Genomic DNA, 11,288 nt, shown 5'->3' with positions numbered 1-11,288 from the left:
GTTAAAGGACACCACTGGAATGTAATCAGCAAACTCCAGAATGAGGGTAATTCTACAGGATAAGAACCCAGGTTCTTTAACAGATAAACTGGACTGATTGGAAAAAAAAAATGGAAGAGATTTAGCCATCACAATATAAGGACTGTGACTGGATTCTAACTCAAAACAAAGAGTTTTTAAAAGAAAGTACATTTATAGGATAATCAGGGAAATAAGAATGCTGGATATTTGATGAAGTGAAGAAGTTATTATGTTTCTGGTTTATGACAATAATAATCATGGCTATGTTTAAAAGGGAGAATTCTCTGTGCTTTAGAAATGGAAAATGAAAAATTTACAAATAAAATGATGTCTAGAACTCACTTCAAAACAACCAGGCAGGGGAGGTGGGGAGAAGGAGTAAGATTGGCTGCAAACTGCTGACTGCTGAAGCCATGGGATGGGCACATGGCAGTTTATTATATTACTGTCTCTATTTCTGAATAGGGTTAAATTTACCAAAATAAGAAGTTAAAAAAATACTATAAATCCAATTAAAGGGAAAGAAAACGGACAACAAGTGACAGACTACTGAAATCACCTTTCACACCAAGAATGAACCTCCCCAGAATACAAATGCTAAATTTCTGAGTATATTAAGAGAAATACTATCTAAACCTTTAGGTTAAGTAAATTCCCCAAATATTTATTGTTTTACAGATGGTAACAGTATATTGACAAGAAAAAAAAAAATTCTGATGGGCAGCAGTCTCATGACAGCACTGAATTGTTAATGCCCTTGATGATAGCTCTGAATGTGAACTTCAAATTAATAAGGTATGTACCTCTGGGCAGGAAAAAATTTTACAAGTGTCTTCTTTCCTATTTTTAAACCAAGGAAACTCCCAGCATATTTCTTATGCCGAAAAAATATTTGGATAATAAAATAACACCAATAAGCTGGGAGACCAAGAACTGCTTCCCTTAGAACAAAGCCCTCTTCTCTTCAGCTATTCAATATTGGGAAGAAAGGCAAGACTCGAGGTCCCTAACCACCCATCATTTTAGAGGTGAGTGACTGTGTGACGGGTTTTCTTCCTTCTGATTTTATAGAGTCTGTCTTATTTTTGGTAATACATTAACAATGTTAATGTTTTCTCAGTAAGCGGGAACTGCTTATAATTCCCCACCTCAACCCTTTCCTTATTCACACATGTACTTAATGTAATTTAAGTATCTTTGTACAATGCTGTATTCTGCTTTCATTACTGATTATGCCTTACACATTTTTCTATAGGCTACACAATCTCATTAAGTGTCATTTTAGTGTATTTAATTAAAATGGTTTACCTTTTCTAAAACTTGATCTAATTTAAATAATTTGAGAGTTCATCATTTTCCTTTGGAAACTCCAAGGGCTACAAAGCCTGAGTTATGAATTACTCTTCCAAGTGATTATCCTAAACATGCTCTGGTTTGCTTCAGGATTCCCAGCTTAAGTTGGGTGAGCGGGGTCACTGTTGTCCCTTTGAGCAAGCTAGTGAGACAGAGACAAATGGCAAACTGAAGTGCAGAGCTGTGCAACTGATATCCTTGAATTCTCTCATGTGCTGCAGGGAGTGGTTGGGATAGCAGGGATTCCCTTGGAGAGCTAGATCTGGGCCCCTGCAGTTCATCAGTGGGCTGGAAGAATGGTGAGCAGTGGGGTAGGTAACCGTGCCCAACATTTACAACCTGTTCCCACAAGCCCCAAATGCCACTACTTCCCTGGTGGCCCCAGCTAAAAGCAGTCACTGATAATCCTCTTTTGGGACATACAATGTGTTGTCCACTAGACTCCCCCACAACAGTGAAATCAACAGTCTTTCATGCTGGGCTGTAATTTGAATAAAGGATCCATATCAGACTCAACTTTATCCCTCACAGTGCCTATTACAATGCTGAGCACAGTAGGTCTTCAAGATTAAACTGTTCAATGAATACAAAAAAGGACTGAAGCCTAAGCCACTTGCCTTGGAATGACGCTCCACCTTGTAAGAGGTAGAACTAAGTAGCTGACAAGACTTCTCTTAACATCCTATTTTGCATTTAGTGTAATATGTTAACTCTCAAATTTCACTATTAACTATTTTATAAAAAATATCTAAGGTTTGAAAATGAAGGGCCTGTATGTACTTTCTTCTCAGAACTTTGGTATGAAAAAAAAGGCAAAATTCTTCATTGACCTGAGCCACCTGTTGGTGACATCATTTTCATCCCAGCCCTCTGGACTTTATTCTTTCCCCTTATCTCTTGTAGGCATATATAGCAACTCAGACCCGCCAAAGACACTCCCAAACATTGTTTGGTCCACTGCTTTACTTACTTCTTAGAAGATGGTGCTGGACCCTGACTACTGACAAAAACTACTTTCTGTCACACGAGTAGCATGGCTGCTGTTGTTGTTAGGTGCCGCTGAGTTAGCGCCGACTCCTAGCAACTCTGTATAACAGGACAAAACACTGCTGGGTTGTGCACCATTCTCACAATCCGTGCTATACTTGAGCCCATCGTTGTAGCCACTTTGTCAAACCATCTCAATGAGGGCCTTTCCCTCTTTCACCAAACCTCCACTTTACCAAGAATGACATCCTTCTCCAGGGAATGGCCCCTTCTGACAACATGACCAAAGTAGGTGAGACAAAGTCTGGCCATTCTCGCTGCCCTTCTTCGAGGACAGATTTTTTTGTTCTTGTGGCAGTCCATGGTATTTTCAGTCTTCTATGCCAACACCACAACTCAAAAGCATCAAGTCTTCTTCTGTCTTTGAGAAGCATGGCACATTTTTTTAAATGGGGATTTTTACTTTCCAATTAACCCAGGAGCATGCTGGGTGAAGTGTGGTCTCTCCCTTGTTTTAAGCACAATCTTCAGAGATTAAATTCTAAATTCTCACTTCCTTGAAACATCACTAATCTCATAGGACCAGTAAGAAAACTGCCCGTATGGCCAAATGCCTGAAATGTTATCATTGACTATGAAGAAAGGTACTTTATAGCTATTGTATAAATAATTGTTCACTGGAAGAAAGGTATGTAATTGTAAGTACTGCTATGCATGAAATATAAATCCTTTTTTTTAAAAAAAAAAAAAAGGAAACTCAAGAATGACCCTTAGACTATTCTCATCACTGGCCTGTATTGCTGGATACAGAAGACGACTGGCATGTTTGAGCATACTGTGAATACTTCATCCATAGAACATAGACAGCTTTCATTAGAACAAGAGCGAGAAAACCTATAGTCTGGAGAACAAAAGCTAAGAGTTCCAAGTTTTAGTGGCCACGTTTCCCATAGGGCTATTGTATAAGAAGAGTAATACTATATTTTTTTTCTATTCACAGATGGAAAAGAGTAGAATTTTGCTTTATTTAAGCCCAATAGCAATAATCATACATGGGTTTCAGAAAAATGATACACGTTTTACTGCGGGATAATGAGGACCATTAGTTATTAAAGAGAACAAATTATTCTCTTTCTGTTCAGCAGACTTATTCATTCACTCATTTAATAGACTATCCTCTCTCCTTTTCACAGAAATGGCCTTCCCATTCACTGAAATGGCCAGGAACACCTGGCCATGAACATGCCACCAGACAGACTTCAGGAGGTATCTTGATGGGAAGAAATAGTCAGAGAATTTCCAAAGTGAAGCCACAGGATAAAACCAACAGTGGATGCTTGCCTTTTATTTCCAGGAAAGCAGTATAAAAGCAATAGAAAAAGAAAAAGGTAGTTGAAAAATATAGTTGCTCTCCACAAAAGAGTCTTAAAAATAAAAAATCATGAACTTAATAATTTTCCTAAATGAAATTATGCCATTATTCCAGATTTTCTTTGTACTAACTAAAAGGACAAAGTATCAAACTTCACTAAAGTTTCAACACTGTAATACATTTCATTAATCAAAGATAAAAACTACATTAAAAGCAAGAGAATTATTTTATGTCTGTGATTAGGCAGTTGGAGGGCTTGTATTTTATGTATACATTTGTACACTTCAACTTATTTAACAGTGTCAGTTCACTAACTGCAGTTTTTTTTTATATAAAGAAAACAGATTTAGAATTTTAAAAACAAATTACAGTAATTTTATGCCTACAGCTTGCACCTCTTAGAAACCACGCACCCACCTAACCCTCCCCTTACTCTCCCACCACTTCCCCATCTCCTCCCTCCTCCTCTCTAAAACCGCAGGCTGCGTGAGAACTGAGAGCAGAGGCCTTGAATCCCTTAGTGAAGAACAGCCACCGGGACTTTTCACTTGGGGTGGGGAAATAAAGGAGGGAGATGAAAATCTAGCTCCTGACTAGGGCAGGGAGCAAATGCCTGGGCTAGCATCAATGTTTTCTAAGACCTTCACGGTGACTGGCACTTTCTGTCCTGCAGTTCATTAGTGTGGAACCTCCTATGAAGAAAGAGAGAGATAAAGGTCTGAAAGAGTTATTAATAATGCAGAAAGATATGTGTGTAAATCACTCCCTGGTGATAGCCAGGGACAGAGCTGGGAGAAGTGGACAAGCAGGGGAGGAGGGGGATTACAGTGATGACAACTAGTGAATAGGAATTTGTTTTGCTGTGTACACTGTCAACAACAACAACAAAATAATCAATTATTAAAACAAAAACAACCTATTGTCAAGTGGCAGAAGACGAAAACGAGAAAAAGAAGACTGAAAAGGAGAGTCCTAGCAGCTCAAGGCCAAGGACATAGGCCCTTGATTCAGCTCTAATTGGCTGCATAGCACCAAGAAGGGGCTTGCTAGATACTAACCAAACAGCCACAAATGCTCCTTGAGCTATTAGGCAACAGGGCAGGAGAGAGAGGGACATGGTGGGCACATGCATGAGGGCAGACGGTTCTCAGAAAACTGACACTGGCTGTCCTGAGACACCACAAGAAACTTCTGAACATGGAACTTTTTCTAGTCTACTTGCTTTGAAAATAATTCATGAAAACTAGATTCGTAAGGTAAAAGGCAGCTCTGATTACTACATAGGTTGTACTCAAGCAAGTAAAAATCTGTCCACTGTTTATATACCAAAATGATAATATATATGACCCCTGGGACCAACAAAATCAGCCTGATCCCCTCACAGTAGGACCAGTTTTGAGCCACCTGAGTGGTTATCTGGCCTATCCACCCAGGAAGGCTCCATCACCCTTTACTGTACTGCCTGTTTTCCTGAAATACAAGCCTCCACACTTATCTCCCTGAAATGTCATTCATGATGAGACTGAGCTCCTATTCTACCTACCCCCTTCCCAGGGCTGTGTCCTTGGAAAATTCAAAACCAAAGAAGAGAAGGGCAATGGTTTGCTTTTACACCAAGTTCCTGATGATACAAACGGGAAACTGGCAGACCTGCTCTTGGAAAAATGCTTTTGTGCAGAGGTCTTCAGTGGAGGCTGTGAGGGGTATGCAGTGGGGAGAAGAGGGAGCATGAAGAATATGAAGCTCCTGGGAGGTGATTTCAAGAGATAGCAGTAGGAAGTGTGGAAATGAGGTAGGAAAAACCAAAAAAGGAAGTAATAATGAGGATAGTATTATCTGGTGTCCCTGGGGGGTGCAAATGATTAATGTTCTTGACTGCTAAACAAAAGGTTAGCTGTTTAAGACTACCCAGAGGCACCTCAGAAGAAAGGTCTGGGGACAAACTGTTTACAACAGCCACTGAAACCCTATGTAACTTGGTTCCACTCTGACATATATGGGAAAGAAAATGGAAAAAAAAAAAAAAAGAATATGAAGCTCCCCAGGTATTCATACACACATCATCCCACCTCCTGGTTGACAACATCTTTTGTAGCCTCTCAGAGGTAATTAGAGGCAGTAAAAGGTTAGCACAGTGGTTAAGAGCACAAGAGTGAGACAGTGCTGAGTTCCAATGCAATTATAACCTGCCACTTACTATGAGACCAGAACAAGTTACATACCTCTCTAAGCCTTGGTTTCCTTCTCTGTAGAACGCAGCTAATACAACCAACCCTGTGAAGCTGCCGCAAAGATTAAATCAGATAACATATGCAGAAGACTTATCACAGTATCTGACAGAGTAAGGAATCAATGTACAGGAGTGGGGGAAACAAACAAAAAAAAGAAGCTAAGAAACCCTGGGCATCTATAGTCCCCTCCTCCCAGCTGAGGATTTCTAAACATCATCAAACATAACGCAACTTTGAGAATATATTATATGATTATCTGGTAGCAGAATTTTATTCTACTAATTATGTTTTGCTCAGGCAAATGTCAAAAATAAGTTTCCACTTCCAGAGTAGACAGATAGAAGAGTGGGGATGGGGCAGGTGGGAGGAGCTCAGAAACACACTCAATAGGGACAGGATTGAAAGTGTGTGACTTGATCATTCATCCAGGGCCAATTCAATCTAAACCCACAAACCTACTGAACACTGCTGCTGTCAGTTGCTGTCAAGTCCACTCTGACCCATGGCAACCTTAAGTGTAACAGAATGAAACACTGTCTGGTCCTGTGGCACCTTCATGATCACTGGCATGTTTGCGTCCTCTGTTTTGGTGATTGTGTCAATCCATCTCATTGAGGGTGCTGAGCACTAACTATGTGCAAGTCCTAAGAGCTGGAGGAATGTGTACATACTTACACTGAAGCCTGAAAGAAGGGTAAAATGTGGCTATTAACACCATTTGCTCAGCACCCTTCCTACTCCAGGCCCCATGCTAAGCATCTCACAAGCATCATCTTATTTCTTCCTCAGAGCACCCCTGTTTTACAACTCAAGGAACTACAGTTTAGATCAAGGTCTAGATGCTAGCCATGTGAATAGAGAACTGGCACTTCAACTCAGGCCCCATGATGCCAAAGCCCAGGTCCTAACCCACACCTTTTAATGAGAGGACGGGAAGAATTTTCCATGAAGCAGGGACAAAATGAATAATACATTTAGGGGACACTGAGTAGCCCCAATAAGAAATAAGGCTAGAAATACAGGTTGGAGTTAAAAAGTGAAAGTCTGTAATTGCCAGCATATGGCATGGGGACTTTATGTACAGACAGTGGGGAGGCATCTAAGGACTTCATTAGGCAGTACTCTAAGAATATTCATCTTGGTTGAAGACGGATTAGAGAGCACCGAGCCTAAAAGGAACATAACTCTTTATGTGCTGGTCATCTAGAAAGAAAATCCAAGCTGGTTATGAAATACACAGTCAAGAGATGACATTCAGGTGACATATAAAGAAGGATAATGGAAAAGTCAAAGAAACACTGAGGATTCAGGGTTGGCTGGCACCATTTGCAGTGATGAGAAAGTAGGAAATGGCAGCCAATACTTAGAAGATAACAGTGAGTTCAGTTTTAGAAGAATTCTAATTAAAGTGAGAATAGGATACTCAAAGGCAAATGGGTATTAAAAACTCAAATTTTTCATGTTAAAGAAAAACCTGCTTATTCTCACTTTATAGGAAAAAACCCTCAAAGTCAGAAACAAGAAGAACCCATCATCAAGATACCACCAACCTCCATATTAATGGAAGTTCACGAATTAAAGCAACCACAATGCAAAATCTCAGACTATAATGACTCCTAAAATCTTGACTTCACTCCTCTCTTTGTCCTTTTTCCTTCCCTCTTCTACCTCAGCATTTATTTATTGGGTGCCAACATGGAGCATGCATGTAGTTATAGAGGTAGTGAGGACGTGGAGATCACAGCCTATGAGGGGAGACAGACATTAAGGACAGCAAAAATAAATGTCTACCTATAAAGAGAGAAGTACTAGACATAGCACTGTGCCTAGAAACAGGGATAACAACAGTCAAGGAGGTCTCCACGTACCGTTACTGTGAGAGGGTCTGTGTGAGCTCAGGAAACTTACCTAACCATTTTGCAATGAGCACAGCATCAATTCCATCTATTGGCTCACAGATCCGAGCCACGACCGGGTGGACCTGCTGGGCCAGGTAGTACTGGGTATCAATGGTTAAATTGTCCTGTTTCTGCAATTGTTCAGGTGCATAGGCCCTCTGACTCGCAGTGAGGTTTGACCCATCCTAAAAGAGAACACAGTACAGGCAAAGCTGTGAGGAACTCAATCACACACACACACACGTACACACTCACACATACTCCAGTGGTCAAAACAGGAGATAACAATTTAAATTTATTTATTCAATTCCAAACCCCAAGAAGCCTTTTTGACCTTTTGTTGAACAATTCACATGCAGCTAAAAGTAGGAATATTGGAGGAGAACATCTTTCCACTGTCCAAGTGCCCTGTTCCACTTTTGGTCAAAACATGAAACCAACAAGATGGTATTGACTAGATTAAATAATTCTACCTTCTACATCAAAGAAACAGAGAAAACTTGGTAACAATTAGTCAGGTAAGAAAGGCATTTTAGGAATGATGATAAAAAAATATACGTACGGTACTCTTAAGTGAGCCTTGGTGAAGCAGTAGTTAAAGCGCTTAGCTGCTAACTACGAGGTTCACAGTTCAAACCCACCAGGTGTTCTGTGGGAAAAAGGTATGGCAGTCTGCTTCTGTAAAGATTTATAGCCTTAGAAATCCTATGGGTCAGTTGTACTCTGTCTCTAGGGTCGAGCTGCATCAGAAGCAACCCCACAACAATGGCTTTGTTTTTTGGTTTTGGTACAGAGTCCCTTTAACTTCTTAATGAGATCCCTTCATGCAAGAACTGTATGGCAGTTGTATGTGTCATTGACAAGCAAATGAGCAAGGGGAAACGGTAAGAGGTTGAAACCCACAGAGTAGTAGTTTATATACAAGATAAGAGAGGTAGCAGTAAAAATGGAGAGGTATCTTCGTGGAGTGTCAGCACTCTGGGAACAAAATATTGGCTACTAGAATGAAAGAGAAATCCAAACCCACTGGTGTCAAGTCTATTCAGACTCATAGTGACCCTACAGGGTAGAGAGGAACTGCCCCATAGGATTTCCAAGGCTGTAAATCTTTATGGAAGCAGACTGCCTCATCTTTCTCCTGCTGAGTGGCTGGTGGGTTCAAACTGCCAACGTTTTGGTTAGTAGCCAAATGCTTTAACCAAGATACCACCAGAGCTCCTCACTGAAATGAAGGTCATGTTGTTTTGCACTGTTGGCCTAGCGCTTCCTCAAGGAAAGGAAGGTGGCTCAGAAAGGGCAGTCCTGATAGAAACAGCCCTACTGAACTCTTTTCAAGGGCTTCCCCTTCTACTCTATGAAAACAAAAAATCTGAAAGTCTATTCAATTGGCCCACACACAGTCCTCTAGTTGATGTCACAGCCACCAGCCACTCTGCAGAAGGAAGACTGGGCAATCTACCTCCATAAAGATTTACTGCCTCAGAAACCCAAAAGGGGTTGCTATGAGTCAGAATCAACTCGATGGCAGTGAGGTTTTTCTTTTTAATTGATGTCACCATCATCTGTGAGTCAAAAAGTCACTGCTATACTGTACTACTGTCCAACAATGTACACCAGTCTTCCTCTTGTTTGAAACAAGAGAATTCAATATTCAGACTAGTAAATTATAACTATTCATGGGACTCAGCTGCTCTGCAAAACTGATTATAATGTGAATTCTATTCTTTCAGCCCTGCTACCTTCTGACCCTTCTCAGCTCTGTACCAAGCCCAAAGCAGTGGGGCAACTTTCCACACCACGCCTCTACTAGAGCTTGGAGGAAGGATCACTTTCTACGGCTAAGCTCCTGATGAAAACAAACTGTTTCTCAACTAGGCTCCACCTGTTAAAGATATAAGATACTTAAAAAGGAAGACAACCAAAAATGAAAAGATTGGCTTTCTCAACGGCTCAAAATATAGTAAAAAGAATCAGGCAAAATTACACCACTTTAATTGTTACCCTGTGTTTCAGAGGCTTGAACTGTTAGATGAGAGTTAGGTGACAACAACAAAAACAATGTCAAGAGATCCTTGAGCAGTGCCTTTATACATCATAACTGTATTCAGACTGTTTTTCAACACAACAAACGCATGAAATTTGACCAATTTACAAAATTTTAGTTTTCTAAAATTTGGTCTATCCTTAAGATTACAGCAATGTTGAGCTTAATTTTTACTGGTGAATAAAAATCAAATGTTTAGAGACTAATTTTCTAAAAAGGCATGTGTGTTAACTTACCAATAAATCATTAGAAGTTCTTATAGCAAGGCATGTTTTTAAAAAGCGTATTCTAAGTTTTGAAAGTTTTTATTTTAAAATATCCACACAAGACTACTTTCAACAAGGACTCAAACATAGCTAAATTGAATATAACTGCTAAAATGATGGTATATGCAAGAAGATGTAGCATACACCTTTAAGAACAGATGAAGAAGCAATGTTCATCTTCCCTTTTTTAAAAACTTCTACTGGGATTTGGGCAAAAGTTTCCAGAGCAAATTCATTTTCCATACAGCAGTTCATAAACATTTTCTTTCATGACACTGACTGCGATTCCCCACAATGAAACAGCTCTCTTCCCACTTCTTCCCTGTAGTTACCTCTTCCCTGTGTCCCTCTTTCCTATGCATTCTTGTCCCTGTGCAAATACCGCCCTTCTGTTCACCCATGACTGATCGTTCTAAGCAGTGTGTCTACCTGATGTAAATGTTTACCCCATATGCCTCTCTATTCTTCGGCTGGAAGCCATGGGAGTGAGTTCAATTCCAGGCCAGAAGGGTAACTAGGGGCCATAGTCTCAGGGGTTTCACCAGGCCCTAGCAGACCAGTAAGCCTGGTCTTTTTTTTTTTTTTAATATGATTTTGAGTTTTGTTCAATGTTGGTCCTGCTTGGTGTCCATTTGTGAACTTCACAAAGTATATACTTCCTATGTACACCAGGTGCAGCCAATTCATTCAAAACTACTAGAAAATAATTTAGAAGTGGATGACAAATGGGCTGCAAAAATTATGTTAAAGACATACCTATGGAAATTATGTCTAAAGATTTAAAAGTTCATCAACAAATGGAGGTTGATTTAAGATCTGAGCAAATAGTTACCACAGGCTTCACTCTAACACATGAATGACAAGTCACTTGTTGTCAGGTGCCGTCTAGTTGTCTCTGACTCATGGCGACCCTATGCACAGCAGAATGAAACACTGCCTGGTCTCGCGACAGCTGCATGATCCTTGCTATACTTAAGCCCAGCACTGCAGCCACTTTGTCAATCCATCTTGTTGAGGGCCTTCCTCTCTTTCGTCGACCCTCCACCTTACCAAGCATGACATCCTTCTCCAGGGAATGGTCCCTTCTGACAACATGACCAAAATAGGTGAGATGAA

General features: G+C 40.3%; 1 protein-coding gene across 1 annotated transcript in view; it reads right to left on the bottom strand.

The window, feature by feature from the left end:
- POLA1 (DNA polymerase alpha 1, catalytic subunit) overlaps positions 1-11,288 on the bottom strand; it is a 431,865-nt gene that overhangs the window by 190,453 nt on the left and 230,124 nt on the right. The window contains 1 exon segment of the mRNA XM_007956408.1: positions 7,873-8,047. Within this exon segment, the coding sequence (XP_007954599.1) occupies positions 7,873-8,047 (175 nt within the window).

This window comes from Orycteropus afer, unplaced genomic scaffold (genome assembly GCF_000298275.1).
Source record: "Orycteropus afer afer isolate SDZICR_OR568_19922 unplaced genomic scaffold, OryAfe1.0 scaffold00617, whole genome shotgun sequence".
Classification (NCBI taxonomy): domain Eukaryota; kingdom Metazoa; phylum Chordata; class Mammalia; order Tubulidentata; family Orycteropodidae; genus Orycteropus; species Orycteropus afer.
The sequence above is the reverse complement of the archived record's forward strand: the minus strand, read 5'-3'. Positions and strand labels throughout refer to the sequence as shown.